The sequence below is a fragment of the Choloepus didactylus genome, chromosome 2, assembly GCF_015220235.1.
Source record: "Choloepus didactylus isolate mChoDid1 chromosome 2, mChoDid1.pri, whole genome shotgun sequence".
In the NCBI taxonomy this organism is placed as follows: domain Eukaryota; kingdom Metazoa; phylum Chordata; class Mammalia; order Pilosa; family Megalonychidae; genus Choloepus; species Choloepus didactylus.
The window spans coordinates 196,740,573-196,768,352 of record NC_051308.1 but is presented as its reverse complement, the minus strand read 5'-3'; the positions used below and the strand labels follow the sequence as shown (position 1 = coordinate 196,768,352).

General features: G+C 40.0%; 2 protein-coding genes across 3 annotated transcripts in view; one reads left to right on the top strand and one right to left on the bottom strand.

Moving 5' to 3' along the window:
• The window catches only part of FAF1 (Fas associated factor 1), a 618,418-nt gene extending 606,365 nt beyond the window's left edge, over window positions 1-12,053 (bottom strand). The window contains exon 1 of the mRNA XM_037827260.1: window positions 11,592-12,053. Coding sequence (XP_037683188.1) covers window positions 11,592-11,636 — 45 coding nt within the window. The 5' untranslated portion in view covers window positions 11,637-12,053. The remainder of the gene's footprint in view (window positions 1-11,591) is intronic.
• A 6,163-nt stretch (window positions 12,054-18,216) lies between these two features.
• Window positions 18,217-24,281, top strand: CDKN2C (cyclin dependent kinase inhibitor 2C). Of its 2 annotated transcripts, XM_037816818.1 has the most exons (3): window positions 18,217-19,418; window positions 19,863-20,002; window positions 23,401-24,281. In XM_037816818.1, the coding sequence occupies exons 2-3, from the start codon at window positions 19,874-19,876 to the stop codon at window positions 23,776-23,778; spliced, it is 507 nt and encodes a 168-aa protein (XP_037672746.1). In that variant the 5' UTR covers window positions 18,217-19,418; window positions 19,863-19,873; the 3' UTR covers window positions 23,779-24,281. The 2 variants fall into 2 exon arrangements, with proteins under 2 accessions (XP_037672746.1, XP_037672740.1); XM_037816812.1 differs by lacking the exon at window positions 18,217-19,418 and having other exon boundaries at window positions 19,436-20,002.
• Window positions 24,282-27,780: the final 3,499 nt, after the last annotated feature.

The window sequence follows — 27,780 nt, the reverse complement described above, 5'->3', positions numbered from 1 at the left end:
ACCCAAATCTTCTAAATGGACAATACACACATGCCTGCCCTTTGCTCCAGAGGGAGACACTATTCCTATTTTCCAAGGATGTTAGCTATTCAAAAGTCCTTGAAAAGATAGTCTGGAACAAAGGCAGTCAGTTCCTCTGCTCACAAGACATAGAGAAACCATGAAGAATTGTACACTGTTCCAGTCTGCTAACGCTACCATCATGCAAAATACCAGAAATGGATTGGTTGTTACAAAGGGGATTTATTAGGTCACAAATTTACAGTTCTGAGACCATAAAAGTGTCCACACTGAGGAATCAACAAGAGGATACCTTCACTGAAGAAAGGCCAATGGCATCTGGAACACCTCTGTCAGCTGGGAAGGCACGTGGCTGGCGTCTGCTAGTCCTTTGCTCCCTGGTTGCATTTCAAATGGCTTTCTCCAAAATGTCTCTGGGCTTGTCTCTCTTAGCTTCTTCAGCGACTGTGCATCTAAGCATCAGGGGTCCTCTCTTAGCTTCTCCGGAGCAAACCCTGGGCTAGTGTCCAAGCATCTCAAGCATCTGGGTCTCTCTTAGTTCCTGCCTGCAGGGCTTCATCTCTTAGCTTAGCATCTCCAAACATCCTTCTGTCCGCATCTCCATGCATCTCTAAGAATCTCTGTCAGCTACCAAGTGTCTCTCCAGAAGTCTCTCTCAGCTGCTCTGTGAGCTCCTTCTGTCTGTGAGCTCTCTGATGGGACTCCAGTAATCTAATTAAGACCCACCCTGAATGGGCGGGGTCCACATCTCCACAGAAATAATTTAATCAAAAGTTTCCATCATGAACATCAGACTAATCAGTCTGCCCCCACAAGACTGCATTAAAGAATATGGCTTTTTGCGGGACATAATATATCCAAACTGGCACATATACCAGTACAAGATCACTGTAAAGTTTAGGTTGGAAGTGTCTAGCACAACACCTGGCACATACAAAGCAATCAAAAACTAGAAGCTAGGAGACCATCCACTCATCATACACCAACCTGAATTGGGAGGAATGTCCAAAAACACAGCAAAAAATCTGTAAGTAAAACCTGCGGATCCAAGTCATGAGACCGCCTCCCCTATAGTCCGAGCTGCAAAGCCTCGTGGTGCCAGAGAGAAGCTCTCTCCCAGCAAGCGACTATAGCTCAGCTGAGCTCCAACTGGGGTTTTAAGTAGTGAGTGTGAACTGCTCACTACAGGTACGCATCCCCAAAAAACAGACAGAGGCTTTGGGTGACGACTGACCTTGGAGAGCTGGAGGGTCGCCTTGGACTGGGTCTGAAGGGTACTCTCTGTTTCCTTTTTGGCTCAGTGGAGAAAGCCCCAGTCATTTTCAGTTTCCAGGGCTGTGACTCGGGGAAGGGTGGAGACAGCACAAGCAGAGAGCGAGACCATTGAAATGTTAATGACCTCCACCTGAGGGGTCTGTCTTCTCTAGGAGGAAAGGGGTGGGGCCCTTTCCATTCAGAATCAGACCCCAGAGCCTGGGGGAACACGGCCATACCTCCTCACACCAGTCAAGAATTATAGGCTAACAGGCGTCACCTGCTGGGCAGAAAAGCACAGTGACCCGAGGCATCAAAGGGTGGAGCAATTTTCTAAGACACACCCTCAGGGAAACCAGATACTGAATATTTCTTCCCTCTGGGACCTGAGCCTGTTCTGGTCTGGGAAAACCTGATTTGGATAACCAAGGAAACCATGCCTAGACAACAGAAAATTACAACCTACACTAAGAAAAACAAAGTTATGGCCCAGTCAAAGGAACAAACGTACACTTCAACTGAGATACAGGAATTTAAACAATTAATGCTAAATCAATTCAAAAAGTTTAGAGAAAATATTGCAAAAGAGATAGAGGCTGTAAAGGAAGCACTGGGCCTGTATACGGCAGAAATCAAAAGTTCAAAAAAACAACTAGTAGAATCTATGGAAATGAAAGGCACAACACAAGAGATGAAAGACACAATGGAAACATACAACAGCAGATCTCAAGAGGCAGAAGAAAACACTCAGGAACTGAAGAACAAAACACCTGAAAGCCTACACGCAAAGGAGCAGATGGAGAAAAGAATGAAAAAATATGAGCAACGTCTCCGGGAACTCAAGGATGAAACAAAGTACAATAATGTACGTATCATTGGTGTCCCAGAAGGAGAAGAGAAGGGAAAGGGGGCAGATGCAATAGAGGAAATAATTGATGAAAATTTCCCATCTCTTATGAAAGGCATAAAATTACAGATCCAAGAAGCACAGCGTACTCCAAACAGAAGAGATATGAATAGGCCTAAGCCAAGACACTTAATAATCAGATTATCAAACGTCAAAGACAAAGAGAGAATCCTGAAAGCAGCAAGAGAAAAGCGATCCATTACATACAAAGGAAGCTTGATAAGACTTTGTGCGGATCTCTCAGCAGAAACCATGGAGGCAAGAAGGAAGTGGTGTGATATATTTAAGATACTGAAAGAGAAAAACCACCAACCAAGAATCCTGTATCCAGCAAAGCTGTCCTTCAAATATGAGGGAGAGCTCAAAATATTTTCTGACAAACAGACAATTAGAGACTTCGTGAACAAGACACCTGCCCTACAGGAAATACTAAAGGGAGCACTACAGGGTGATAGAAGACAGGAGTGTGTGGTTTGGAACACAATTTTGGGAGATGGTAGCACAGCAATGTAAGTACACTGAACAAAGGTAACTATGAATACGGTTGAGAGAGGAAGGTGGGGAGCATGTGAGACACCACAAGAAAGGAGGAAAGATAAAGACTGGGACTGTGTAACTTGGTGAAATCTAGAGCATTCAACAATTGTGATAAAATGTACAAATATGTTCTTTTACGAGGGAGAACAAGCAAATGTCAACCTTACAAGGTGTTAAAAATGGGGAGGCATTGGGGGAGGGATGCAATCAGCATAAACTAGAGACTGTAACTAACAGAATCACTGTATTATGCTTCCTTTAATGTAACAAAGGTGATATACCAAGGTGAATGCAGATAAGAGGCGGGGATAAAGGAAGGCATGTTAGACACTTGACATTGGTGGTATTGTCTGATTCTTTATTCTACTTTGATTTAAGGTTATTTTTCCTTTTGCTGCTTCCTAGCTGTCTTTTTTTTTTTTTTCCTCTTTCTTTTGCCTCTCTACCTTCTTTGACTCTCCCTCCTGACTTGTTGAAGAAATGTAGATGCTCTTATATAGATAGTGGTGAAGGTGATGGACACAGAAATGTATGACCATGCAGAAAACCATCGATTATTTACTTGGGATAGAATGTATGGTGAGTGAACAAAACTATATTAAAAAAAATGGGTTGATGACAAAACCTCGAGGGCAATATACTGAGTGAAATAAACCAGACACATAAGGACAATTATTGCAGGGTCTCACTGATAGGAACTAATTATAATATGTAAACTCATAGACATGCAATATAAGGTACCAAGATATAGGACGAGGCTTAAGAACGGGGAGTGGTTCCTTAGTATGAGCAGAATGTTCAATTAGGATGAACTTAAATGTTTGGAAATGAACAGCGGTGTCGGTAGCAAGATGTGAGAATAACTAACAGCGCCAAATGGTGTGTGAATGAGGTGGAAAGGGGAAGCTCAGAGTCATATATGTCACCAGAAGGAAAGTTGGAGGTCAAAAGGTGGGAATGTATAAAACTGAATCCTATGGTGGGCAATGTCCATGATCAACTGTACAAATACTAGAAATCACTTCCATGAACCAGAACAAATGTATGACAATACAATTAAAAGTTAATAATAGAGGGGCATATAGGAAAGAACTATATACCTATTACAAACTATATACTACAGTTAGTAGTATTTCAACATTTTTTCATAAACAGTAACAAATGTACTATACCAATACTACGAGTCAACAATTGAGGGGGGTTGGTTAGGGATGGGGAGGATTAGAGTTTCCTTTTCTTTTTTTCTTTTTTCATCTTTCACTTTATTTCTTGTCTGGAGTAATGAAAAGTTTCTAAAAATTGAACAAAAATTAAGTGTGATGGATGCACAGGTGTATGAGGGTACCCAGGGGCAAGTGATTGTACACTTTGGATCTTTGGATAATTGTATGGTATCTGAACAATCTCAATAAAAATGGAAAAAAAACAAACAACAAAAAAAAAACTAGAAGCTAATATTATTGTTCTTCCCCCATTAAACTTAAAATAAGGATGCCCAATTGTGTCTCCACCTCACTTTAACTATAAGCCAAAGGATACACAAAAATTTGACCCAATAACAAAAAGTTCAACCACTACTTTTCCACTGGAGGAAATAAGGTGGGGAGCAACAAGGGCACAGGAGAAAAAGTTTCCCTCTCCCTAATACTCTCCTAGTATGGCTCAGTCATTAAAGAATCCAGGGAACCAAAGTGAAGTGCAGAGATAAAAAAACCAGGTGACTCAAACATAATTCTAAAGCTATTAAGGTGCACAAAACCTGAAAAATTTTCTCCTTCTACCACAACTTGACATCTCATTCTTTCTTTCTCAATTAATCCTCTATAAGCATAAGTAAGTATAAGAAAAGGTGCAATTATTCTGTTAGTTTTGACATGCTGCTTCTTGACATTATCTCAGTCAAACTTACCTCTAACATTTAAAGTCAATGACTAGTGATTTAACATGGGGAACAATTCTGATTTGAAATTAAAGTTTTTGCCTTTAAAATAGTTTGAGCAAAACTATAATCGAGAAGTAACTGACACAGCAATTCAGTAACAGCACTCAAATTTTACCAAGTTCTTGGCCTCAAGCCCCATATTTTGCCACACTACCTTACTGAGTCCTCTATCAAAACTAATCCAGAAGGGAAGTGTTTTGTACTTCTCTATAAATGACTCACTTCAATATTAAAAGCCTTAATTTAATAAAATAGTCAAATTTTTATTCTCTGAATGACAAAATTTATTCAAAATATGTCAACAAATGGTAGCATCTCCAAACATCCTCAAAATATTGAAATTTACAACTTTACTCTCTTTATTTGTACCATAACAGTTTGTATTAGCAATATTCCTTCAATGTATATTCACTAAGAGCCTCTTACTAAATACAGTAGGAATAGTGGTTCAGACACAGGCAGCTGTTCTCTCAAAGAGGTGACAGTGGGGAAAAAAACATAAACTGAGTCACTGACAATCTAACATTAGATTTGAAAGAAGAGAAACACACACAAGGTAGATAAGAAGAAATGATTAACCCTAGCTGGGCACAGAATATGGATGCTATAAGCAAAAGGTAGGAGGTAGGTTTTGAATATGAATAGAAATTTTCCAAAGGGACACAAAAAGTAAGGGTTCAAAAACATGAGTCACAAAACAGCACATTCTATTGTAAGCATGAAGTACATACTGAAATACTCAATTTTCATTAATCATAGAAATGGAATACTCTTTAACATCACAAAATCGAAGAAATGGATGAAACTTTAAGTCATCTAGAATCAAGTATGGTCCCTGGGTCAGCAGTGTGAGCACAATTTGGGAACTTGGCAGAAATGTAAATTTGTAGGCCCACCCCAGATCCACTGAATCACAAAGTCTGGGGTGGGGTCCGGCAAATTGTTTTAACAAGCCTTCCAGGCTATTCTGATGCATACTAAAGTTTGAGAACCAATGATCTATATTGGGTTTTTCAGTACTTTTGACATTTTAGGCCAGATAATTCTTCATTATGAGGGGATGTCCTATACATCATAAGGTATTTAGCAGCATGCCTAGCTTCTACTCACTAAATGCCAAGTGAGAGCCCCTCCCAGGTTCTAAGAGCCAAAAAATGTCTCCAGACATTGCCTAATGTCCTCTGGGGGACAGATATCACCCTTAGTTGAAAACCACTGATCTAGATCAGGGGTCGACAAACTTTTCTGCAAGGGATAAGGTAAATATTTTAAATGTCAAAGTCTTGTAGTCAACTACTCAACTGTGCTATTGAGGGCAAAAGTGGCCAGAGACAATATGCAAACAAATATCTGACTATGTTCCAATAAGATGCTACTTACAAAAACAGGTAGCAATTTGGCCCCCAGGCTGTATGTAGTTTTCTGACCCCTGACCTAGATCAATTACCTGACTTACATCTGAATTTCCTCTATCCTATTCCTGTTATTCAGACACTATTTGAGTACCTGATCTAGTCCAGTCTTCTACTTACAGGTAGATATGGCTCTAAGCAGATCTCTATTCTACAGATTAACAACCAAAGCCCAGAAAGGGTAAGTAATTTATTCAAAGAAGCAGAGCTAATTAAAAAAAACTAGCGTTAGGCTGCCCAGGTGCAATACTCTTAACAACTGCCCCCACAGAGGTGTAACCATATTCTATCTGGGAGGCATTTAAATGTTTTAGCACTCTGCAGTTGAGTAAAAGCTAGAAAGAAAAGTACTGGTTTCATGGGGGAAAGGGGAGGGTAGGCACAGCAAACTTATTCTTAAAGGCCCAGATAAAAAATATTTTAGGCTTGTGGGCCTTCAAGTCTCTGTCTCAGCTATTCACCCATCACTGTAGCAGGAAAACAGCCATAGACAATACATAAATGAATCAATGTGGCTGTGTTCCAATAAACCTTTATTTACAAAAATACAGTCAGCCTGCAGGCTATGGTTTACCGACCCCTATCCACAGGATCCATAGGTCTTCTTGTAAAACCAATTCTTCAAACATCAAGCATCGATCCAACCATGCTCAGTAAATCTACAGACTCTGTTCATTCCATGGTTGGTAACCATCTGTTAGCTTAGGAGCATGGCCAACTGGAGTGGTAGACTAGGAATCACCAGACAAAGTACCAGCTCTCTCATTGATTCATTCTGTCACTTATCCACCCTTCCTTCCCCTCCTTCCATTCTTCCTCCTTTCTTTCCTTCCTTCCTTCCTCCCTCCCTCCCTATCTCCATTATAGCATATCTACTATATAGCAGGCACTGTTTATTTATTTTATTTTTATATTTAAGTTTTCTCATTTGGAGAAAACTTCTGAATGGCAGGTGTTGTTTCTCTCAAGAACTCCAAGCTATCTGACAAATTAGCCAGAAAATGGAATACTCTTGTGTGTACCTGGATAAAATCTTTTGTTTCAAACCAACCCATGATCTTGGACAATCACTTCCTTTTCTGGGTCTCAATTTCCACCAAACAAAAATGAGAAGCTTGAAACAGATGATCTCTGAAATCTTCTACAGAGAACAAATATGTTTCTTAAAATTGTCAAAATGAAAATAGCAGCTAAAATGTACTGAATATTTTCTATGCCAGGTAGCTGTTCTAACCAATTTAAATTCATTAATCATTTTTCATAAGGGGAAACTGAGGCAAAGTTGTGAATTGTGTGTGTGAAGTGATTTCTCAAAGATCATACAACTGGAGAGTGGAAGAGTTGTGGTTTAAAGCCAAGTGGTCTGACCCCAAAATCCATGCTATTACCCACTAACCACTAAACTTTATTCTATATGTATAAACTTTATTTTCTCAATGACCCACAAATCCAAACACTAAAACAATATGATTTGTCCCTTTAATAAACAAAAAGGATAAAGGAGAAATGAAAGAAAGGACAGATTAGAAAACTACTTGCAGCCATGGTACACAATCTCCACCCAATCTCCCAGGAATGAAATATGATGTTCCATGAATACTTAGTTTGTTCCCAAAGGATACCTCTCCATTTGGATCAATACCATTTCTGTTCCCACAGTCTGGCATCCTCTTTTGTAGAAGATGTCTCTTTGTGTTAAACTAAAAAAAGAAAGAAGAGGAATTCACAACTTCACTTAGAAGAAGAAAATATTATGAAGGGGCCGAGTCCATGCTTCATAAAGGAGCTCATACACTAATGGAAACTTACAAGTCCCATGGTGATAGTCCAATACATAAACATTTACCTAACAGTTTAGGAAGCAAAAGTATTATTATTTGGAAAGATCAGTGGTGGAAAACAAAGATGCATTTTTGTAGTAGAGGAAATATAACTAAAAGTAACATCAAAATCAATGTCATATTTAGAGAAGTAAAGGAACTCTAATCTATGACCATGATAACTAGGTTTAGCAAGGTAGATAAGGTTTGTTTCTGAGGAAGTCGGAAAGAAAATATTACTACTAGTGAGAGTGGGGTTTTTTCCTTCACTTGAGTAGGGCTATGATCTTTGTCTATATATTATTAGCAACAGAGAAACACAAATAGAAAAATACATAAGACCAACATGTGAGACTAATCTAAATGGCTACATTGCTCTTTTTCTTCCCAAAGAAAAAGTATACATTTAAAAAAAAAGAAATTAGCATGATATTAATTGAAAGTTCAGTGGGGAGAGGAACTTATTTTTTTGTTCCTCTAGACCCAACAGAAGAGGTATTATTTACTGAAATTATTTGCTAGCAAGTACAATTCTGTTTGGGTAACCATTTTCCCATCTGTAAACAAACCAAATAGAGTCTCAAAAGTTTGTAATCAAATGATTTTTGTTCTATACCTCAACCTGAAAAAATAAGCTAAAAAATTATACAATTACAAAAACAAAATTTGGAACTTTAACCTGAATGCATCTCTTTGTTATACAAACACATTAAGAACAACAACAACAAAGAAAAACAAAAACAAAAACAAAAACAAAACATAATTCATCAATGCCTGCCAGTTTTTTTAAGCACAAGAAATTCCTTTACACCCCCTTCTAGCTCTGGCCAGCGAGAACTGTAGGTGTACTACTCTATTCATTCCTTTACTAGTAACAGACTATGCCAACACTATACATTTAAAGCTGATTTTTGGCAGAATGTTGTCATTCTCTCCATTCAAAGTTTTGGGTTCTGTTTTTATTTGGGGAAAAAATCCTTTAAAGAACAATTTGGAATATATTTGCTATGTAATAAGTTCACCCAATTTACAAAGTCCTAAACCTGAGTTATAATTTTTCATTAAGTCTGAGTATCTTTCATTCATTACTTAGCACCACTGCTCCCATGATTTCAACAGAAGTGCTTTCTCTACTGAGTCGAAATAGTCAGAGAATATAAAATACTTCTCAAAAGCTTTTCTATATTTAGACATTATATTTGTTAGAACTTACTATCCATCAATGATCAAAAACTGACATTTATTTTTAAAACCTAATCATATTTTTAAATTATGTTTCTTTCTACAAAGGCAGCACTGAGCTCTCAAAACAATAATTAATTCTCACAATCATAGGTGGTAGATAAAACATAATTTTATTAGGTTCACTTTTGGATGTGTAATTGATTTGGGACAGGAATCACCCAAGTATCTATATTCCAAGTCTTGAGCTGCAATCTTTAAAATAAACTATCCAATTTCTTATAATTGGATGCTTACTTTTAAAGTTAATCATATAGAAATTTTACATAACATGAAAAATAGGAACAGTCAATTTAAAAACTAAGACCACAAGAGCAAGCTGATCTGGTATCAGCATTCGTAACAGGAATACAAGATTTATAAACACACAAAAGGCTAATGTGTTTAGCCTGGATATAGTTTCTAAATAACTTTTTATTCTACTAATAATTTTCTTTTACCTATTTGACAATATAAAATTAACTCTCACCGTTTGGCAAACAAATGTTCACTGCAGATGACATTAGCTTTTTTCCATTTGGCAAACAAATGTTCACAGCATTATCACTGGTCTGAAGTAAGATAAAAACTTATCAGACTTTATTAATATGATAAAAAAAAGTTGTTTTGCTTTCCAAACCAAAATCCCTGGTGATTGTCAGAAACTCTTACTTTGCCTCTGACTACATGAATCCTAAATTTTCTGTCCTTTAGCCAATACAAGGTTAACAGTAAGCATAAAAATTGTCACAAATAATAAGAGAGCAAGCACCTACAAGTTATGAGAGGAAGTAAAAAGTTTGGTGAAATCAAGCTTTTATTAAGGTAAACATCATGCATACTTTTTCTGTTGTTATCTAAAGACATTCCCAACAGAATACAACAATTTTATAACAGGATAAAACTATACCTAGAAATATAGTGTCCTACTGTCACACAATCACATTATGCATTTTTAAAAAATGAATTGGGCAATGAAACAAAAAGAAGATAAAAGGCAGAAGGAGGTTGAAAGAGGTTGTAAAAGGTTGTGTGTGTTGTCTGTGTGTGTGTGTTTCTGTTGACCTAGATGATTTCTGAGGTTTTCCCAGCTCTCAAATTCTGTGATCTACAAATCCTATAAAACAATATAAATATACAAGGGATTGTAGTGGGTGTAAGTGAACAAATGCATTCAAAAAACATTTTAGCAATATTTAGAGATAAACCTTCGTATAATACAGAATTTACAGCAACTTTAAAAAAAAAAAAAAAGATTTAGGCAGGTCAATCTTAAACCTACAAAACAGCAAAACCTTACCAACTTTTATTTTAAGAACCCTCCATTCTGTCTATACTTGAAGATTACAGTATAATCAAATGCAGACATCTGCATATCCCTAATATATCAGATACCATTAGGTACCAAAATAGCAAACTCTGGAAATGGCCATCAGAACATTAAGTTGTAAAACTAAGGAACTTAGAAACGGAGAGAAAAGGTCAACAAAAATCTCAAAAAGGAAAAATACTGCCTACTATGGTAGAGTTAACCAAGTGCAATGACGACAGAGGGAAAAGTCTACCAGCAGCAATAGCGTAGTGTCTAAGTTGACAGTAGGATAGTGTCTAAACTAGTGCCAAAAAGAAAGGCTAATAAATGTCTCACTGTGATATTTTCTTCAACAAACATCTAAAGGCAAAGGTGATGTTCACAGGGTAATAGTTTTAACTCCAAGTTTTTCCTGATGCATACAGCTCTACTTTCAAAGGGTCTCCCTAAGATACTTACATGTCAGAGTCACTACAGTCGAATTCAGATCAGTATGGAAATAACCTTTACTTAATCTTCAAATTATTTCTGGAAAAAGGCACCAATCAAGGAGTTCAATTTTGTGGGGGAGGGAATCCGCAAAAATGAATTGGTAAGTTGGTAAGCTTCTGAATTCACTGCAGATACCTTGGTATATACCGTTTATCTGCCTCCTCCTTACCTTCCTGCTCTCCAAAGATTCCAATAAGGCATTTAAAGTCTCAAATGATTATTCCTCCTTGAAAATGACCACAGTGCCCCGCTGTAAGAGATAAGTAGAGTTCCTACCCCACCATCTCCTTATCAATCTGCTTTTTTATTCTTCCCTTAATACACCACACCCACATCACCACGCGTTCCACACTCAAAACTCCCCACCCACAACACCCCGTATTAATTCCCCCCAAATAGACACATTTCCCATATAATACAGGAGTCCCCACATAACCCAAATATAACACTCCTTCACTCTATAAATCCCATTCAACCCGTACACAACACATTCTACATATATCCAGCATAGAATATAATTCCCCCAAAGCTCACAACACACACATACCAAGCCAGGTACGGTATAAAAGCCTAAACCCACACACCAAGGCAGCGCTCAAACGCTGGGAAAAGACCATCCTTCCAGGAACCCACGAGGATGGACGAAGGAGGGGAACAAGGCCAAATACTTCACCTGAAAATCCGCCAGGATCATCTCCCGGTCCATGTTGGACGCCATGGCGGCTATAGAGTTCCGCGGCTCCGGGAGAGATTCGCGCACCTGGGAGGGAGACGGCGCCTCCTGCGGCCGTCGCCGCCGCCGCCGCCGCCGCCGCCGGGAGCCGAGGGGCTGGCGGGCAAGCCGGCGGGCGGGGCAGCGCGGGAAGCGCTAGGCTCTCATGCACTCGGTAACCTTCAGGCGCCCCGGACGCCCGCCTGCGTCCCGCGTTGCCCGCGCCGCAGGTGCCGCGACAGGGAGGTTGGTCTAGATGCGGATTTGGTTTTACTGTCGCCGGCCAGGATGAGTGCAGGTTGCGACAGCTAGCACCCGTTTCCCTACAGTGGCGGCGAGACCGGCGGGGGCGGGGAAACCCAGCAAAGAAGCAGGCTGGCGAACACCACGGCCGCCTCCGCCTCCTCCGCTTCCTCCCTGGCCACCGCCTCCGCCCCTGGTTGGCCAGCGCCACGGATGTCGCACATTTTGTCTGTCATCGAGGTCGCAAAGCGCTGCTTTGCGGCTGCCACGTGAGCTCCCTCCTGTCAACCAGGGCGCGCGACTACCCGGCGGGGATCTGCGCTCAGGCGGCGGGACGCCAAACTGCAGCTGCGGGAGCTTCAAGTCCCGCAACAGGTTATTCCGGTTTGGATGTAAGCAAAGGCCTCAGGGTACCGCCTCCCTCTGGATGGGGCAGGGATCAGCCTCCGAGCCTCGTGTTGTTACATAGTCATGCACATACACATCAAGCCTTACAAACCAACTCAACACCCTCTCACACATAATCTAACAAACAGAATTTTATAACTGTACATCTTCTTTAGTAGAAATTCTAACCAAAGTACACCTTCATTTACAGTCTCTTACGCTTACCTTCTTTGTCAAAGCCCGCTTACACATTGTCATATGCAATCTCAAACCTTTCAGTCTTTCAGTAGCTCACAAGTTACCAGACTCCCACAGTAGACTTGAGGGAGACTTGGAGACAGAGAAAGATGAGTATCTCGACCCCAAGAAGAGGATAAGCACTTATTAAATTGATAATTTTGAGAAATGAAAACCTCTCTAGTTATACAGCCACAGTATTTGTTAGAGCTGAGAGAACATCTCCACAAATGGGGAAAACTTGAAGTCCAGCTATTTCTTTATAGGTCAGGAAACTTGGGAAAATACCAGCTTCTAGACCATAAAAGAGCATTTATTTGCCTTGGGAAACATGTGAAAATCTGAAAACGTGAAGTAAGATTGCTGACTGTGTGTTGTAGAGGTAAATTAGATGCTACATGAAATCACAACATAGAATCAAGAACAAGGCTTCTTAAACTGGGAGTGTATTAGTGAAAAACCAGAAAACCTGAGTTAAATGTTCAGTTTCCCCAAATACAATGAAGAATACTGTGGTGGTCTAAAAATGTAGGCTTTATTCTGTGTTTTCTTTAAATGAAAATAATCTGGCTTTCAACTCTTAAGTGATAATCTGTATTTAAACCAGAATTAGCTAGATAAGGAATAGAACCTAATAATACTCACACAGATCTAATTGTTTTCTATAGTTGACACCCCTAAAAGGAAGGAATTCCAACATACAGCACAAATGTGAATCATGAGATGAAATATAGTGCCAATAATTTGTGGCAGTTCAGTTGACCACTCATATGACACCCCTAGCACAAAGCAGGTGAAATCCTAGTTATATGCTCAGGATTTCTACAGCCCTGAAAAGCTGAGGTTTTTCTCTGTGATGACGTGTGTGTGTATGCCTTAGAGCCCATTCAAATCCAGTGCAGCTCCCCTTCTCCTTCCCTTCCCTCCCTCTGGAAATTAAAATAATGTAGTGATGTAGATAGAATACCCTAGACATTCAGGCATATGGGTTCTAGTACTGCTTTCCCCATTAGTCAGCTGCAGGAACTTAGGCAAGTCTTTTAGTCTCTGACTTCAGCTTCTGACAGGACTATTTCAGATGATAAATGAGAAAACAATTATGAAAATGCATGGAAAAACATAAAATAATTTACAAAACAAACATAGATTTCATAGTCAGCATACCTAGGTTTGCATTCTAACTCTGCCCCTTGCTAGCTATATTGGGCAAATGACAAAACTTCTTTGTGTCTGTTTATCTTTAAAATGGGCCTAATAAAACATCTCAGCATGAATATTGAGTGATATAATGTTTATGAAAATTCATCATAAACCTTAAAACTCTCCATACATATTAGTTATTACTCTGTATATCAATTCCTAAATGCTTTTCTCAGGCCCACCCCTTCCATGAAACTTAAGTCAACAAGAATTTGTTTCCACTCTAATCACCCAATGCTTTTATAGTCTTTACAATGCAATTTAGTGTTCTAGTAAATTCTGTAACTTTTTTCCTTTGTCTCATCTATGTTATGTTTTATCTCTCACCAAAGACTGAAAGTTCCTTGAGATTATGGACCATTTTTTAGTGAGTGTCTACCATATACCAAGTACTTTAAACACCTTATATCATTTAATTTAATCTTCACAACAAACAATTTACAGACTAAGAAACTGCTCTACAAGGTTAAGAATTTGCCTAAGGTAGCCCAGGATTCAAGACCAGGTTAGCATCAGTGCTCTTTCCACCTACCCTGTTGCATCCCTGTAATTCACCCTCGATAATGCTAAATTGATTCAGTTCCTGAAGAGATTGTTTCTTCCCTATTAATTTTTGACGGCTGGATACCCAGCATCCAAAGTAATTGTCCACTACAGATACAGGGAGGAAAGAAAAATAAATACTGAACTAGGAGAAAAAAATGCATTTTCATTTCTCCAGAATTCTTTCCTTAAGAGAAACAATTTTGTGTCACAAACTGAGAGAATAGAAATATATAAAAATTCTCTGTACATAGCATTAGCAAAAAATAATTTTAATGTACCCATTGTTATGACTGTACTGCAAAAAATCATAAAGCTCATCCTAACTCAAATGCAGATCTTCCTTTAGAACCTCCATGTTCTTCAACCTTACCTTTAGTTTTTCAAAAGCCAGTTCCATTTTGTCTTTCTTTCAAATATATATAATCAAGCTTATATGTAACTTTACTAATTTTTTATTTGGTATAATTTTAGTTTTACAGAATACTTGCAAAGATAGTACAGAGTATTCCTATCTATCTTTTATTCAGCTTCCTTTAATGCTACCATCTAGCATAACCATGGTACATCTACCAAAACTAAGAAATTAACATTGGTTCATTTACTAACTAAATTCTAGATTTTTTTAACTAATGCCCTTTTTCTGTTCCAGGATCTATTACATTACATTTAGTTGTCATGTCTACTTAGCCTCTTCCAACCTGTGAGTTTCTGAGTCTTGTCTTTCATGATCTTGACATTTTTTAAAAGTAGTGGTCAGGAACTCTGTAGAATGTCCCTCAATTTCAGTTTGACAAATATTTTCTCATTATCATAGTGAGGTTATGAATTTTTAGGAAGAATACCAAATAAGTATTGTGTCCTTCTCAGAACATCCTATCAAGTGCACATGATACCAATATGACTTATTACTATGTTATTATCTTAACCTTCTTTAAGATAATCTAGCTTTTTAATTCATGAAAAGATTAATGCTGCTACAAGGTTAGATTCAGACTTAAAGTAATCAAAGATGTATTTCATCTAATTATTTAATGTTCCTCTGGAATCTAATGCCTGATCCTGGACTCCTAAATAATGGACAAGGCCTAGGATTCAGGGTCCCAAGATCCGAGTTCAAATCCCATACCCACTACTTACTGGCTTTAATCACAATCTCTCTCTGCCTCAGTGCCCTCACCTGCAAATTGAGATAATTATATTTACCTCACAGAGTTATGAAGATTAACAATGTATACAAAATATTTTGTAACCATGAAACACTATACAACTGTTAATTATTGCTGTTATGTTTAAGTTTTTTTCTTACTTTACAAAAAGACTTTCATAAGTGGTGAGACTACCCATGTGAAGAAACCTGCTGAATCTCAGATATAAAATACCAAAGCCACAATTCTGAAATGATAAAAAAAAAAAAAAAAGGCCCCTGAGGGTGCCAGTCTGTTTTTCACCTCTGTAGGACTTATAAATATAACAAAGAGGAAAACTTCGAGAGGAGGTGAAGAAATTGTAAATACTAGATAAACATTTCCAAAAGTAAGTCATTTAGAAACTGTACATATTTGAGTCAAAGAGGGGAAGGTACAAGATAATTTGACCAATATTTCTATAAGTCCTTTGAAATGGTTATGAACTGCTGAAGAAAAAGGTTTCCATGATGGTTAGTATTTAATATCCAAATATAAAATCTGTATTTTTATATTTGAAGGATGTATCAATACTATGTTAAAAGAGAAACCACTCCTTCTGATATAATAGTGCTTAACTGTGAATCTTTCTTGTACACATGTTAGAGTGTAAGTTTACTGAGGACAGAGTACTCACTTCTGAATCCACTTCAGTGAACTAGCACTCGATAAATATTAGATTTTCATTGGAGATACTTTGTAATGCTTACTTATGCTCTTTGAGCCAAGACTGTAAACTCTGTGCTGCCAGTTCTGGTGTACACATTAGGCAAACTAAGCATGTGGTTTAGGACACCAGAAAAGCCAGAGCAAACAAACACACAAAAAACTTTCTTAAGGAATTTAATATCTCAGCAAAAGCAATGAAGTTATCATCATGAAAAAATATCAGAACTTTGTTGGACTCCTTTACACTTATTTTAAAAATTATTTTTACTTTTATTTACACATGAGGTAGGGAGTGATGGGACATCACAATCTTTTCAGGGTTTAGAATCTCCAACACTCTTAATCCAGCTCTGTGTACAACTCAAATTGTCATAAATTTATTTATTTGGTGATTTTTAAAGTATTTTATTTCATGAAAATTTTAACACATGTGTACCATACTTTACATAATAAGTACAACATAACATTCTTCCTCATTACAATATCTTCTATAAGCAAGAAATCATAATAAATATTAGAAAACAACTCATAAATTGGACTAATGCCAGTTATCTCTTATCAGTCAACAATGCTACTCTATTATCACACCCTCCAGCTGTACTAAAAGATTACACACTAAGTTTCCAGAATATCAAAAGTAAATTATTATTTATTACTGTTCTATTTGAAATGTATAAATATATATGAGAGAGGAGTTAATTTATTGTTTTGTAATTCCCACTTCATTCACAATTCAAGTTTAATGTAGTTATCAAAGAAAAAAACTCCGGTTTTCTTTTCTCTCAACAATTCTGTTAAAGAAAATATTGCCAGATTTTTCCCAGCTTCAATTCTCCCTCTACTACCAGCCAGTCTGTTGCTAGATGATTATCCAGATGTTCCTGGTGTATTTTGTTGCTAATTCTACCAATTGACTTCAAGGAGCTGCATACAGATGTTGCTTGAGGATATTCTTGCTGGAGGCCAATACTAATTAAACCACTTGTTATTTTTTTGCTTAGTTTCATTTTGAATGCTGTGTGCATCATGCAAACAGTGTTGGATTTTTTTAAGACCTTAAATAAAGTAGCAGTTAATCTCACATAGCCAAAAGAGGAAGTTAAAAGTACAAAAAAAAAAAAAAATTCTTGTCTTACATGACTGAAATAAACAATTAGAGAAGAGACTATTCCTTTGCATGTAGACCAGTCTAAAAACAAGCCCCCATCTAAGTAGCCAAAGAGAGAACTTCAGCAACTAAGAAATGGCCTTATTAGAAAACGCCTTCCAAGACTTACTTTAATTTTTTTGAGTTAATTGCTTTTCTTCCTTTCCCCCGAAAATAGGGATATTTCACGCTGTTTCCAGATCCTGGAATATTACATATTATTATGATTTCTTAGACTTGAGCTTTATACCATATCTTAAATTTTCGTAAAAGACTTTGTTTTCCTAAGCACTGTTCTTGCTGTCATTCTGGGCCTCTCCTCCCACCCCACTGCCACCTCTGCCTACGGCAGTCTTTGCCGTTTGATCTGGCAGGTGCGAGTCCAAGGCCCGAGGCTGAGAAAAGCAGGCCGAGTTTACACAGCGCGCGCCCGGGAGGAGACAGGCTGCAGCGTAGGCCTGGCCGCCCGAACTTCGCGAGCCTGGCGGGGGAGCGCAGAAGCGGTCCGGCCTGACCCGCCAGGGCCAGAGAAACGCTAGCTTTGCACCACCTCGCTCTCCGCCTTCTGGCAGCCCGAGCTGCCGAGCCTCTAGGCCCTGAGGCTCTCCCCAGCCCTCTTAATTAAAAAACGTCTTCCTCTTCGTTCCCACCCCCGCAGTGCTCGGGGCAGCCGGGGGTTTCGCTTCGCAGACTCCGGCATGCCCGCCAGCCGGAGGAGGCCAGGCCCCGCTCCGCAGGGCCGAACGCCGCTCCAGCTGGGGCCTGGCCGCGGGGTTGGCGAGCGGGAGCCAGCGCGAGAGAAGGAGGGAGGGAAGCGCACAGCCAGGAGGCGCGAGGAAGGGAGCAGGGCCGGGAGGGCGGAGCGAGCGAACCAGCTAGCTAAAGCGCCGCCAGGGCGGAGGGCGGGGCGTGGGTGGCGCCCGGCCTTCCCGCTCCAGGGGCGCTGCAACTCTGCGGAGCCTCCTTAAAACTCTGCCGTTAAAATGGGGGCGGGTTTTTCAACTCAAAAAGCGCTCAATTTTTTTCTTTTCAAAAAAAGCTGATGAGGTCGGAAAAAAGGGAGAAGAAACCGGCACCGTCTCCGCAGCGGCAACAGAAGCAGCAATTGTTTGAGCGAGAAAAGAAGCAAAGGAGAGAGGAAAAGAAAAAAGCAGAAAGGGAGACGAAGCGCAAGTGCCTGTAGAGGTGAAGAGAACAGGGACCAGCGATTTAGGGGACTAGCTACAAAAGAAATTAACTGTCAGTGGGAGTACTGAGTCTCGGGAGGAAGCAGTGCTGCCCGGCTCGGCTGCAGGACACAGCTGGCAGCCGGCCGCTGCCTTGTCGGCGGCACAGGCTAGGGGCATAGGTCAGGGGACCGCGAGAGATTGGCGAAGTGGCACGGAACGCCGAAGCCGCAGGGCTCTCGCTGAGAAGGCAGCGGGACTGGCTGCGCCTCGGAGTTAGGGGACTCCCCGTACTCAGAGTTTGGCCTACGGTTCCCAGGACCCTCCTGATTTCTGGAGGCTCCCAGAAAACCGGGAAAGGAAGGAGAAAAACTGCGGCAGCGGCGGCGGCAGCTTAATGAGTGCCTACAGTAGGAAGCCTGGACTGACTCAGTGGTAGGCGGGAAATACTGGTGGGCTGCCTTGTGCACCCGCGATGCTTCCGCGAGCTGCCCCAGCGGCCCGGTTCCCATAGTCGCTTCCCTGCTTTACTTGCCTCCTTCCTCAGACTGCACAGAGTCCCGGGACCCGGGGAAGCCGGCATGACAGGCTTGCCGGGGGCCAGCCGCGCGCTCAGCTACCTCCGGAGACGCGCGCGGAGTCCGGCTCCCACGGCCTCCGAGGCTCCGCGGGGCTGCGGCAACCCTGCGGCCGGGCTCCGGAGTCATCCCGCGCGGCGTTAGCCAGCGACTCTGCCCGGACGCGCCTGTAAGCTACTCGTGCGAAGCCGAGACCACTGGGGAGTCGCTACGACCTGTAACTTGAGGGCCAAGACACTGCTACCCCCGTTTGCCTTTGGTGATCATCTTTAACCCCCGGGAGCACGTCAGCATCCAGCCACCGCGGCGTTCTCCCTGCAGCGGAGGACTCAAGTCTACCCCTTACGCGCGACGGATGGAGACCGAGCCCCTCAGAGGACCTGCCCCTGCAGTTCTGGCTCACACGGCTCAAGTCACCACCGTGAACAACGGTGGGTTATTGCCTTTTCTTCATCCCAAATGTCTTTTCTTCCGCGGTATTTTCTGCCCTTAAGTCTCCGCATACATACCTCACAGAGATCTTCAGCGTAGGTACGTGACAGCTCTGCCTACATCTTACGTCCAGAATAATTTATCAGGAATATATGTGTGTCTATGTGTCTCTGTTGAATCACCAAAATTCTTCATAGGGGTTAAGCTAAAAACCGAAGAGAGGAGCCCCTCTCCAATGGCTCAGTTTTGCTGAATAATCACGTGTGAATCAAGGGGCGGGCTTTTGGCAGTCAGATCTTACTAGTATTTACTACCAAGCTCTACTCCAGAAGATTAACCATCCCAGTCCTTCTGTCAGTCTCCGATGCCATCATGCAGCCTGGTTAGGAGCAAAAGAAAGGGGAAAAAGAAAAACAACTAATTCATCTTTTCCCGATCGTCAGGACCCTAAAGAATGGCCGAGCCTTGGGGGAACGAGTTGGCGTCCGCAGCTGCCAGGGGGGACCTAGAGCAACTTACTAGTTTGTTGCAAAATAATGTAAACGTCAATGCACAAAATGGATTTGGAAGGACTGCGCTGCAGGTTGGTATCCAGAGAGGTGGGGAAAACAGGTCAACAATGTTGCCTACGTGACCCGGGTTTCTAGAATGATAGCTTTTAAGATTTGCAGGGGTTCAAAATTTCACTGTTTTTAAAGCTAGTTGGTTGCCATATTTTATATCTTTAAGTGGATCTAACTCCCGAAATGACGTACTTTGAACAAACTCGTCAAATCCAATAACATCCTTGATATCAAGTGGGTTCCAGGTTTGGTCTTAATTTTTGGAATGTTTTTGTGACGGTGGGGATTTTAAAGTAGTCATAGCAGCGCCGAGGTTTTTTGTTTTTTTTTTTTTAACAGCTCTGTAAACACATCATTATGATTATTATTTGAAGTAAATACACTGTTATTAGTGGTTTCACGTACTTTGCCCCAATAATTGACTTTAAGGTTAATTTTCTTGACTACTGGAGAGGGTGTTTTTTCCTTCAAATACTTCAAGTTTTAACAAACGACCTTTCCTCGTTTGGAATGGGTGGCCTGGGCACGGGGACAGGATGTACATTTCACAGTTAATGTAATACCATCCACCCATTCAGGAATGGGGGGAATAAAAAGTTGAATTTTCTAATCAGAGCTCAGCTGCAGTGTTTTTGTCTATACGGTCATACCGTGGTATGCTCTAATTTTCAGTAATTAGATTAACAGGCAACCATTGAAACATGTCCGAGTGCCAAGTATTGTACCTGATAATTTTTTTTCCTCTGAACGTTATCATGTAATTTAGTTGAAAGGTTTAGAATCAGAAAAGGGCTAAGTCTCAAATTGTTTTATCAGAGTTCTGATGATATTCTAATGAACTATTCTTTTTCGGAAATGCAACACAACTGTTTTTGAAAACTCTTTGGGTAGAAGGTTTTTAGAGTGCTTTGTTTCAGTTACAATAATTAGAAATTTAAGTGCCAGGAGATATACTATAATTGTCTTTAAATTTTAAATCAAAATACACGTTGACCTTGAAAAACTTTCAGTATCAAGAAAACTTATGCATAGATACTAAAACATTTATCAGGTTATTTCAGGTAGATTAAGTAGGGAAGAGATTTTTTTCTCTTTCCACCCAGCAGTTTTGAACAGGTTCAGTGATGATAGTAATGCCACAAATTTAAAATTTTGAAGTTTCCTGTTGAAAATTTAAATAATTATATATATATATATAAATCTCACAAAGAATGAGCCACTTAAACCATGTTTAGAATAAGATCAGACAGTTCTTTTGATGATCAGGAAGACTGGGAGATCAGTACTGCAAAAAAAAATGTTTTGACAAACATTTTTAATACAACTGCAATCTCATTTATATTAAGCATACTTATTAAGATACTAACACCTATATTGTGGCTTAGTCCTAGTACATATAATGAAACACAAACACACAAACAGGAATCTCAAGGCTTGTTTTCAGTATGCATAATCCTGACTGAAGTTGTGTCATAACTCAAGAAAGAACTTTCTTTCAAAACAATTTCCGATATTAGATATTACTGCTATTTTCTGTGAAAGATGGTAAATTTTCTTCTACTATTATGTTTATTTAACTCAATTGCAAAAGGTTCCCCCCCTTCTTAGTGTAAGTTTTTCAATCAGAATAATATCAAAGGCCTTAATTGTGCATTTGCTTTACAAAGATCCAAGGTGTCTGTCTCTTATTTTTTCCATTCTTGCTCCTTAAATGTGACTAAATCTTTAGACAGTTGAAGCAAAAATTAGATTGCATTAATTTTTAATAACCAAAAAGTATATTTCATTGACGTTCTTGAAAAATAAATTATGTGTCATTTTTACCATTGCCTCAAAGGAAGGGCTAAAAGTCAGCAGGGTTTTACCAACGGAGAAGTTTAATATCTTGGCTACCTAAATAGTTTACATTTATAAAATCCTGAATATATTTTATTATATTATTTAATTTCTGATTATTTTTAAGCAAACATTTTGAAGAGATAAACTTTGTGTTTTCCAATGGATTATAATTTAATTTCACAAACGTGGGTGTCTACTATGCAATCTATGTATTATAAATTTAGATTATTATGAATATTTCTAAATATTTATGAAACTAGTTAAAATGCTGAAAATTTCTGACATATTAATGATTATTTTTTACAACTAAATTATGTCTTTTTATGCTTGCATACTTCTCTACAAGATATTTTATTATTATAATGAGAGCCTAATAGAGACCTTCTACTAGAGTGAAATATATTCAAATAACAGTAGATAAGTCTTTGTGATGTGAATTATTTGTATGTTAGTAGAAAATGTTAATACTACATTCTGATTTTTTTTTAAGTTGGCAGTTTACAAATAGCTGTTCCCAAAAGCCTGATAATAACTGCAAAAGAAAATAAAAAACGGAATCACCAGTTGATTATTAAATGGGTTTAAACCACAATACAAAGCAGTCTGTGTCCCAAAATACACATTAAATATCTTATTTTCTCCTCTTTGCTGAATTGAAAATTAGGAAGGTAGTTAGAACCTTGAGAAACATAATATAAGTAATAATAGTAGTATGACTTTCATTCTTGTCAAGAATGGTGGCCATACAATCATCTCCTAAATACAAAGCATATTATGAACTTAGTTTTAGATAATTTGATATTATAAACAATGTAAAACACTGTTGTGCCTTAAAAATCAGTAACACTTTGTCATTTGAAATGGAGGATTATAAGCACTGAATACACCTATTAGCCAATATTAAATAACTTGAGAAAATGTGGGTTTTTTTAATTTGAAAATTTGGGATGAGATCTATTTGGGGGGAAATTGTGAAAATTAATTAAGAAATTAACAGGTCTGGATTTTTCATAGATCACTTTTACACCAGTGATATGTTGAAATGTTGAAACTCTTCTTTGGGGGGTTAAAGAAACTCACCGGCCTTATTTCTTTTCAGTAGCTATTTAGAAAATAAACTTTACCCACATTTGATTTGCCAGAATTAATACTCCAGGCACATTTTATGAGCATGAACAAGCAAACAGAGGGAGACTCTTTATTTAGTTAAATCCCAATCCCATTTCTTTTATTTAAATAAATTCATGAAATTACACAACTCTTCATGGGAAATAGAGAACTCGGCTGTCAGTGGGTTTTATGCAAGTTACAGTAGTTCTATTTTTATTGATCATTTTACCCTACTTTTGGACCCATTTTAAATATTCTACTATAACAGTTCAATTTTTGGAAGTTATCGTCTACTTTTACCTGGTAGTACTTTCTTTCCTGAAATTTAGCCCTTCAGACTCCATCCTATGGATCTTACCCAAGCCTTTCTTTCACCAAAGGTAGTTACATAAATAGGACAGATAGATATTTTAAAAATTGGTGTAGTATGCGCACTTGTAAGATTCTACCGTTTTTACTTCTTTTCTAGGTTATGAAACTTGGAAATCCCGAGATTGCCAGGAGACTACTACTTAGAGGCGCTAATCCTGATTTGAAAGACCGAACTGGTTTCGCTGTCATTCACGATGCGGCTAGAGCAGGTTTCCTGGACACATTGCAGACTTTGCTGGAGTTTCAGGCTGATGTCAACATCGAGGATAATGAAGGGAACCTGCCTTTGCATTTGGCTGCCAAAGAAGGCCACCTCCCTGTGGTGGAGTTCCTTATGAAGCACACGGCCAGCAATGTGGGGCATCGGAACCATAAGGGGGACACCGCCTGCGACTTGGCTAGGCTCTACCGCAGGAACGAGGTCGTTAGCCTGATGGAGGGAAACCCGGAGGGGGGAGCTGCGAATGTGCAGTGAATATGGGGAGGGCTCTCCCACAGTCTACTTTTTCAGTTATTGGTTGGCTATCCTGACTATTTTAATATCATTTGTTAAAATTCAGTTTTGACATATTTTAAGCAGCTAGTTAAATCTTCTGAAATGATATAAGTGGTAATCTTACTACAGATTTATGAATATATTTAAGCAACATTTTTTCCCCTTGAAAATCCTGATTTCTAACATGTAATTGCATATAGCTTTTGCTTTCTCTTGAATATTTTATATTTCCGTGGCTTTTTCTTGCTTTCCCCTACACCACTCTCAATAGCATACTTGGAGACTTTGTTTTAAAAATGGTTTGTCCTGATGCTTCTTTAGCTAATTAAAACACTTTTTCAAAACAGGACAACGTTTTCTGTGATTTCCATCCCTTTATAACTCCCTCCTTAACAGTTTGCCATGTGCCAAGGAGAATTGTACTAAAAGTTCAGTGTTTTAAGTCTTGACAGTAAGAAAAGTAGACCAATTGCAAAGCGACATATTCTGTTGATGATTCAGTCATTCTTTTTCTTCCTCTTCCCATCTGCCACCAAAGATGTTACTTGGTACCCGGTATTTTTGCTTAAAAACAAAATAAGCCCAGCATTTTTTTGAAAGTTGAAATAAAATTATTTCAGTGTGAATTTCTCAATATGATAGCTCAACACGTCAGTTTTAAAAGAAAATGCTACGTTAAGTGATTCCCAATAGTTGATCTTTTTAAATCAAAAATAAAACAATTGATTCAATGATGTATTTCCCAAAATTGTGCCATAAGTATCCTAAGTGTAACACTAGCTTTTTCTCCCTGAGTGTCAGAAATGTAAAATCACAAAATGCTTAAGCACTAAAATATATAATACAGATACCAATTTTTAGGGGATAAAAAGCTCATCAGAAAAAAAAAATGTATAAATTACATATAAGGGCCACAACTAATTTAGGGGCTGAAGTAGTAAATATAGAAACTTTCACAATAAATAAATAGGCCATTCCTACATATGTACTTGATTCCCACAAAACATTTTTGTAAAGGCTTACATAATCTTTTTAGGAATATGCTGAGCTAAAAAAAAAAAAAAAACTTTTTTTGAAGGAAATAGAAATATCAAATTTCTAAGAGGTTTTCCAGTATCTGCTCTGTCATATCAATTGAAGATTTTCACCAAAGGATTTCAATGCAGTTACCATTTATAAAATTTATAAATACTTTTTATTCATCATCTTCCACATGAACAAAGATGGTTTATGTGAAAGTTCCCTCCTTCTGCTTCATAAGCTTCCTTCTCTCACTCTAAAAAGAACAAAACACTTCAAGGTTTATTGAAGGACATGGTTCTGATGACTGCCCTAACAAGGATTGGAATGGTTGCAAGCAAGTGGTTTTCAATAATTTATTTTCCATAATAGTATAAAGAATATAGGAGGAAAAGCTTAATCCTTTTCATTTTGCACTAAAGTTCACCTTCTCTATGTTAAGTGCAATAAGACTTCAACTTCTTTTCCCTTACCACAGTTGATAAGTAAGTTTATTTCTGACAGCAACATGACATTAAACTTAAACACATTTTAAAGTTCAGAGAGTGAGTAGAAATTGAAATGGTTTTGAAGGAAAAAGTGTTGTCTTTTGGATTTAAAAAAATAGAGTCAATATACAAAATACACTGCTTGGTTACGCTGAATATTTTCTAAACAAAAGACTATTACTGAAAGTAATCAAACAACCACTCTCACAAGTTGCAACTATAAAGACTGACGTTTCTGAATTTAAAATCGCGTTTAATGAACTTTCCAGTATCCGTAGTGTCTCAGCAATAGTAAAAATGCCCTTCAGAGATTTCAAATATAAAGACATTGGACATTTATAAAGCCAAAGAGAAGTTGTGCTTCTGCAATTGCTTTGTTCTCAGGTGGTCGGAGCACAATTGGGGGGAGAGGGAGTTCTATCTCCTCATCAGCCTAAAATTTGCTAGGTATTAAAACATCGCCACATTACTCTGGCTCTTCGCAGGAAATAGCTTTGCTAATCTAAGTATTTTAGAAATGAGTTATGTGGTCCCCTCTAGGAAATAAGAAAAGCCATTATTCAATCTCTAAAAAACCTCGACAATACTCAGTAATTCTCTTGAAAATGCCTACGTGTACAGGATAGAAGGAACCGTGCTGTTGAGTTTAATGGGGTCTTAATTCGCAACGAGCTGAAGGGAGGGGTTTGAACTTATTCACATGCAGAAGGTGGGTTGGCAAGTGCTTATTAACAGAGGCCAGAGCCCAGGGGGTCGATTCTTTAGACCGGATGGAGGATATAAAGCAGATGGGCTCCCAAATTCAATTCTTTACTACGTTCGCATCCACATCGGAATACTCAGGCTCAGTCTTTGCCCGGTAAACTGAATCCAGGCGTATACCTGGGGCAGGGGGTTGGGAGTGAAGGAGGATAAAAGGACCCTAGCCCACGTTCTGGTCTCCGAGCCATTAAGCAAAGTGCATTTTACCATTCGGTAGTGAATTAACAGTCTTCTGATAAACATTACGCATGTCGCAATGGTATGATGAGCTCGTGTACACACACATTACTCTGAGTGACTTACTAATAAATAGATAAAGAATTCTGCCCCGGGAAAACAATTCACTTAGGAATATGATAAATTTCCCTTATCGTGTTAATCAAACGAACGTTGTGGAATCCGTGGCTTCGGACTGGTTTCGAAATCTCAGATCCCAAAACGGTGCTTTCGGCTTTTGCCGGGGTAGAAATAATAAGTCCAGAAGAGATGGAAAACCACAGTGCTGGAGCGAGAAAGGGTATACTCTTTACTCGCAGCCTTCCTAACTGCCCTGAGCAACTTTCTTCAAAAGGCTACGGGTGGGAGGGTGGGGGGAGTCCCTGTTTTGATCTCTGGGGACTGTTTTGCTTTTACACGGCAGTTCCATGAAAACAGATTCACGCAGGGACCTGATAAGGGGCAAGACACAAGCCTCCTGCCTGCGACTTAGGATAAAACTCTACCCATAGCCAACCCAAGCCCTCTACGGAAAGGCTGCGAAGACATCCTTTCTGTCCCTTCGAAATTCTTTTTCATGATTCCAGCTGCAGCCCCCGGGTCCCTAGTGAGGAAGCTGGAACCCTGAGCTCTTCCAGGGCGCGCAGAAAAGCCCGGGGTGGGGGTGGGGGAGTTTCAAAACCGTTAGCTCGCTTTTTTTTTTTTTTTTTTTCCTTCCTCGCCATGGTTTCTTTTCTTTTCTCTTCCTGTCCAAATATTTCAAATTTCCGCGCCTTAAATAACAGTCTCCTTTTATTTAGTTAGTTTCCTCGGCAGGTTTGGCCGCCGCTTGTCTCTGCCCCGCAGCGGGCCCGGGGAGCCTCGGGCGCCTCGATGCTGCCTGCGGCCCCCGCGCGCTGCCCCCGGCCCAGCCGGCGCTGCACGGAGCACGCCCGCCGGAGCCACAGCCCCCTCCTGCCGCGACCTCGCCTGACCCAGCTCTCTGGGCACCCGGGGCCAAGTAAGGCCGCCCCTCGCCCGAACGCCTGCCTGCCTCCCAGCTCAACTTCCCTCCCTGGACTTTGGAGCTGCTTCTGCTGCGGGGTTTGGATCCCAGTCGCCCTGGAGCGGCAGAATCGCCGCGGTGATAGGAAAGCAGCGGAGGAGGCCAGTGGCCGGAGCCTGCCCCAGCCCCCACCCCCGCGGGTAACCTTGGCGGCGCCCTCGCCGTGAGTGTGTGCGCGGCCGCGTCCGCCGGCTGGGGCAAGCGGGCGCACGGCGCAGCGGGCAGGAGGAGGGAGACGGGGGCGGGGAGGGGGAGCGGGCCCAGGCGCCTCCCGGCCGCTGCCTTAGCGCCCCGGGAGCTGCGGGCTACCCCGGCGGTCAGATCTCGCCACCACCCGCCCCCCGGCCCTGGCCCTCAGGCAGCGGTCCCTGGGGAGGCAGCGCCCATCCCACTGGTTGATTCTGGCGACCTGAGGACTGGGGCCAGAGGACCGCGCGGGAGCAAGGGCAA

Bases quoted from the DNA above. Each gene is read 5' to 3' on its own strand.
- CDKN2C (XM_037816818.1), top strand. From the start codon at position 19,874: ATGGCCGAGCCTTGGGGGAACGAGTTGGCGTCCGCAGCTGCCAGGGGG. The intron at 20,003-23,400 runs GTTGGTATCCAG...CTTCTTTTCTAG, and splicing joins TTGGAAGGACTGCGCTGCAG to GTTATGAAACTTGGAAATCC.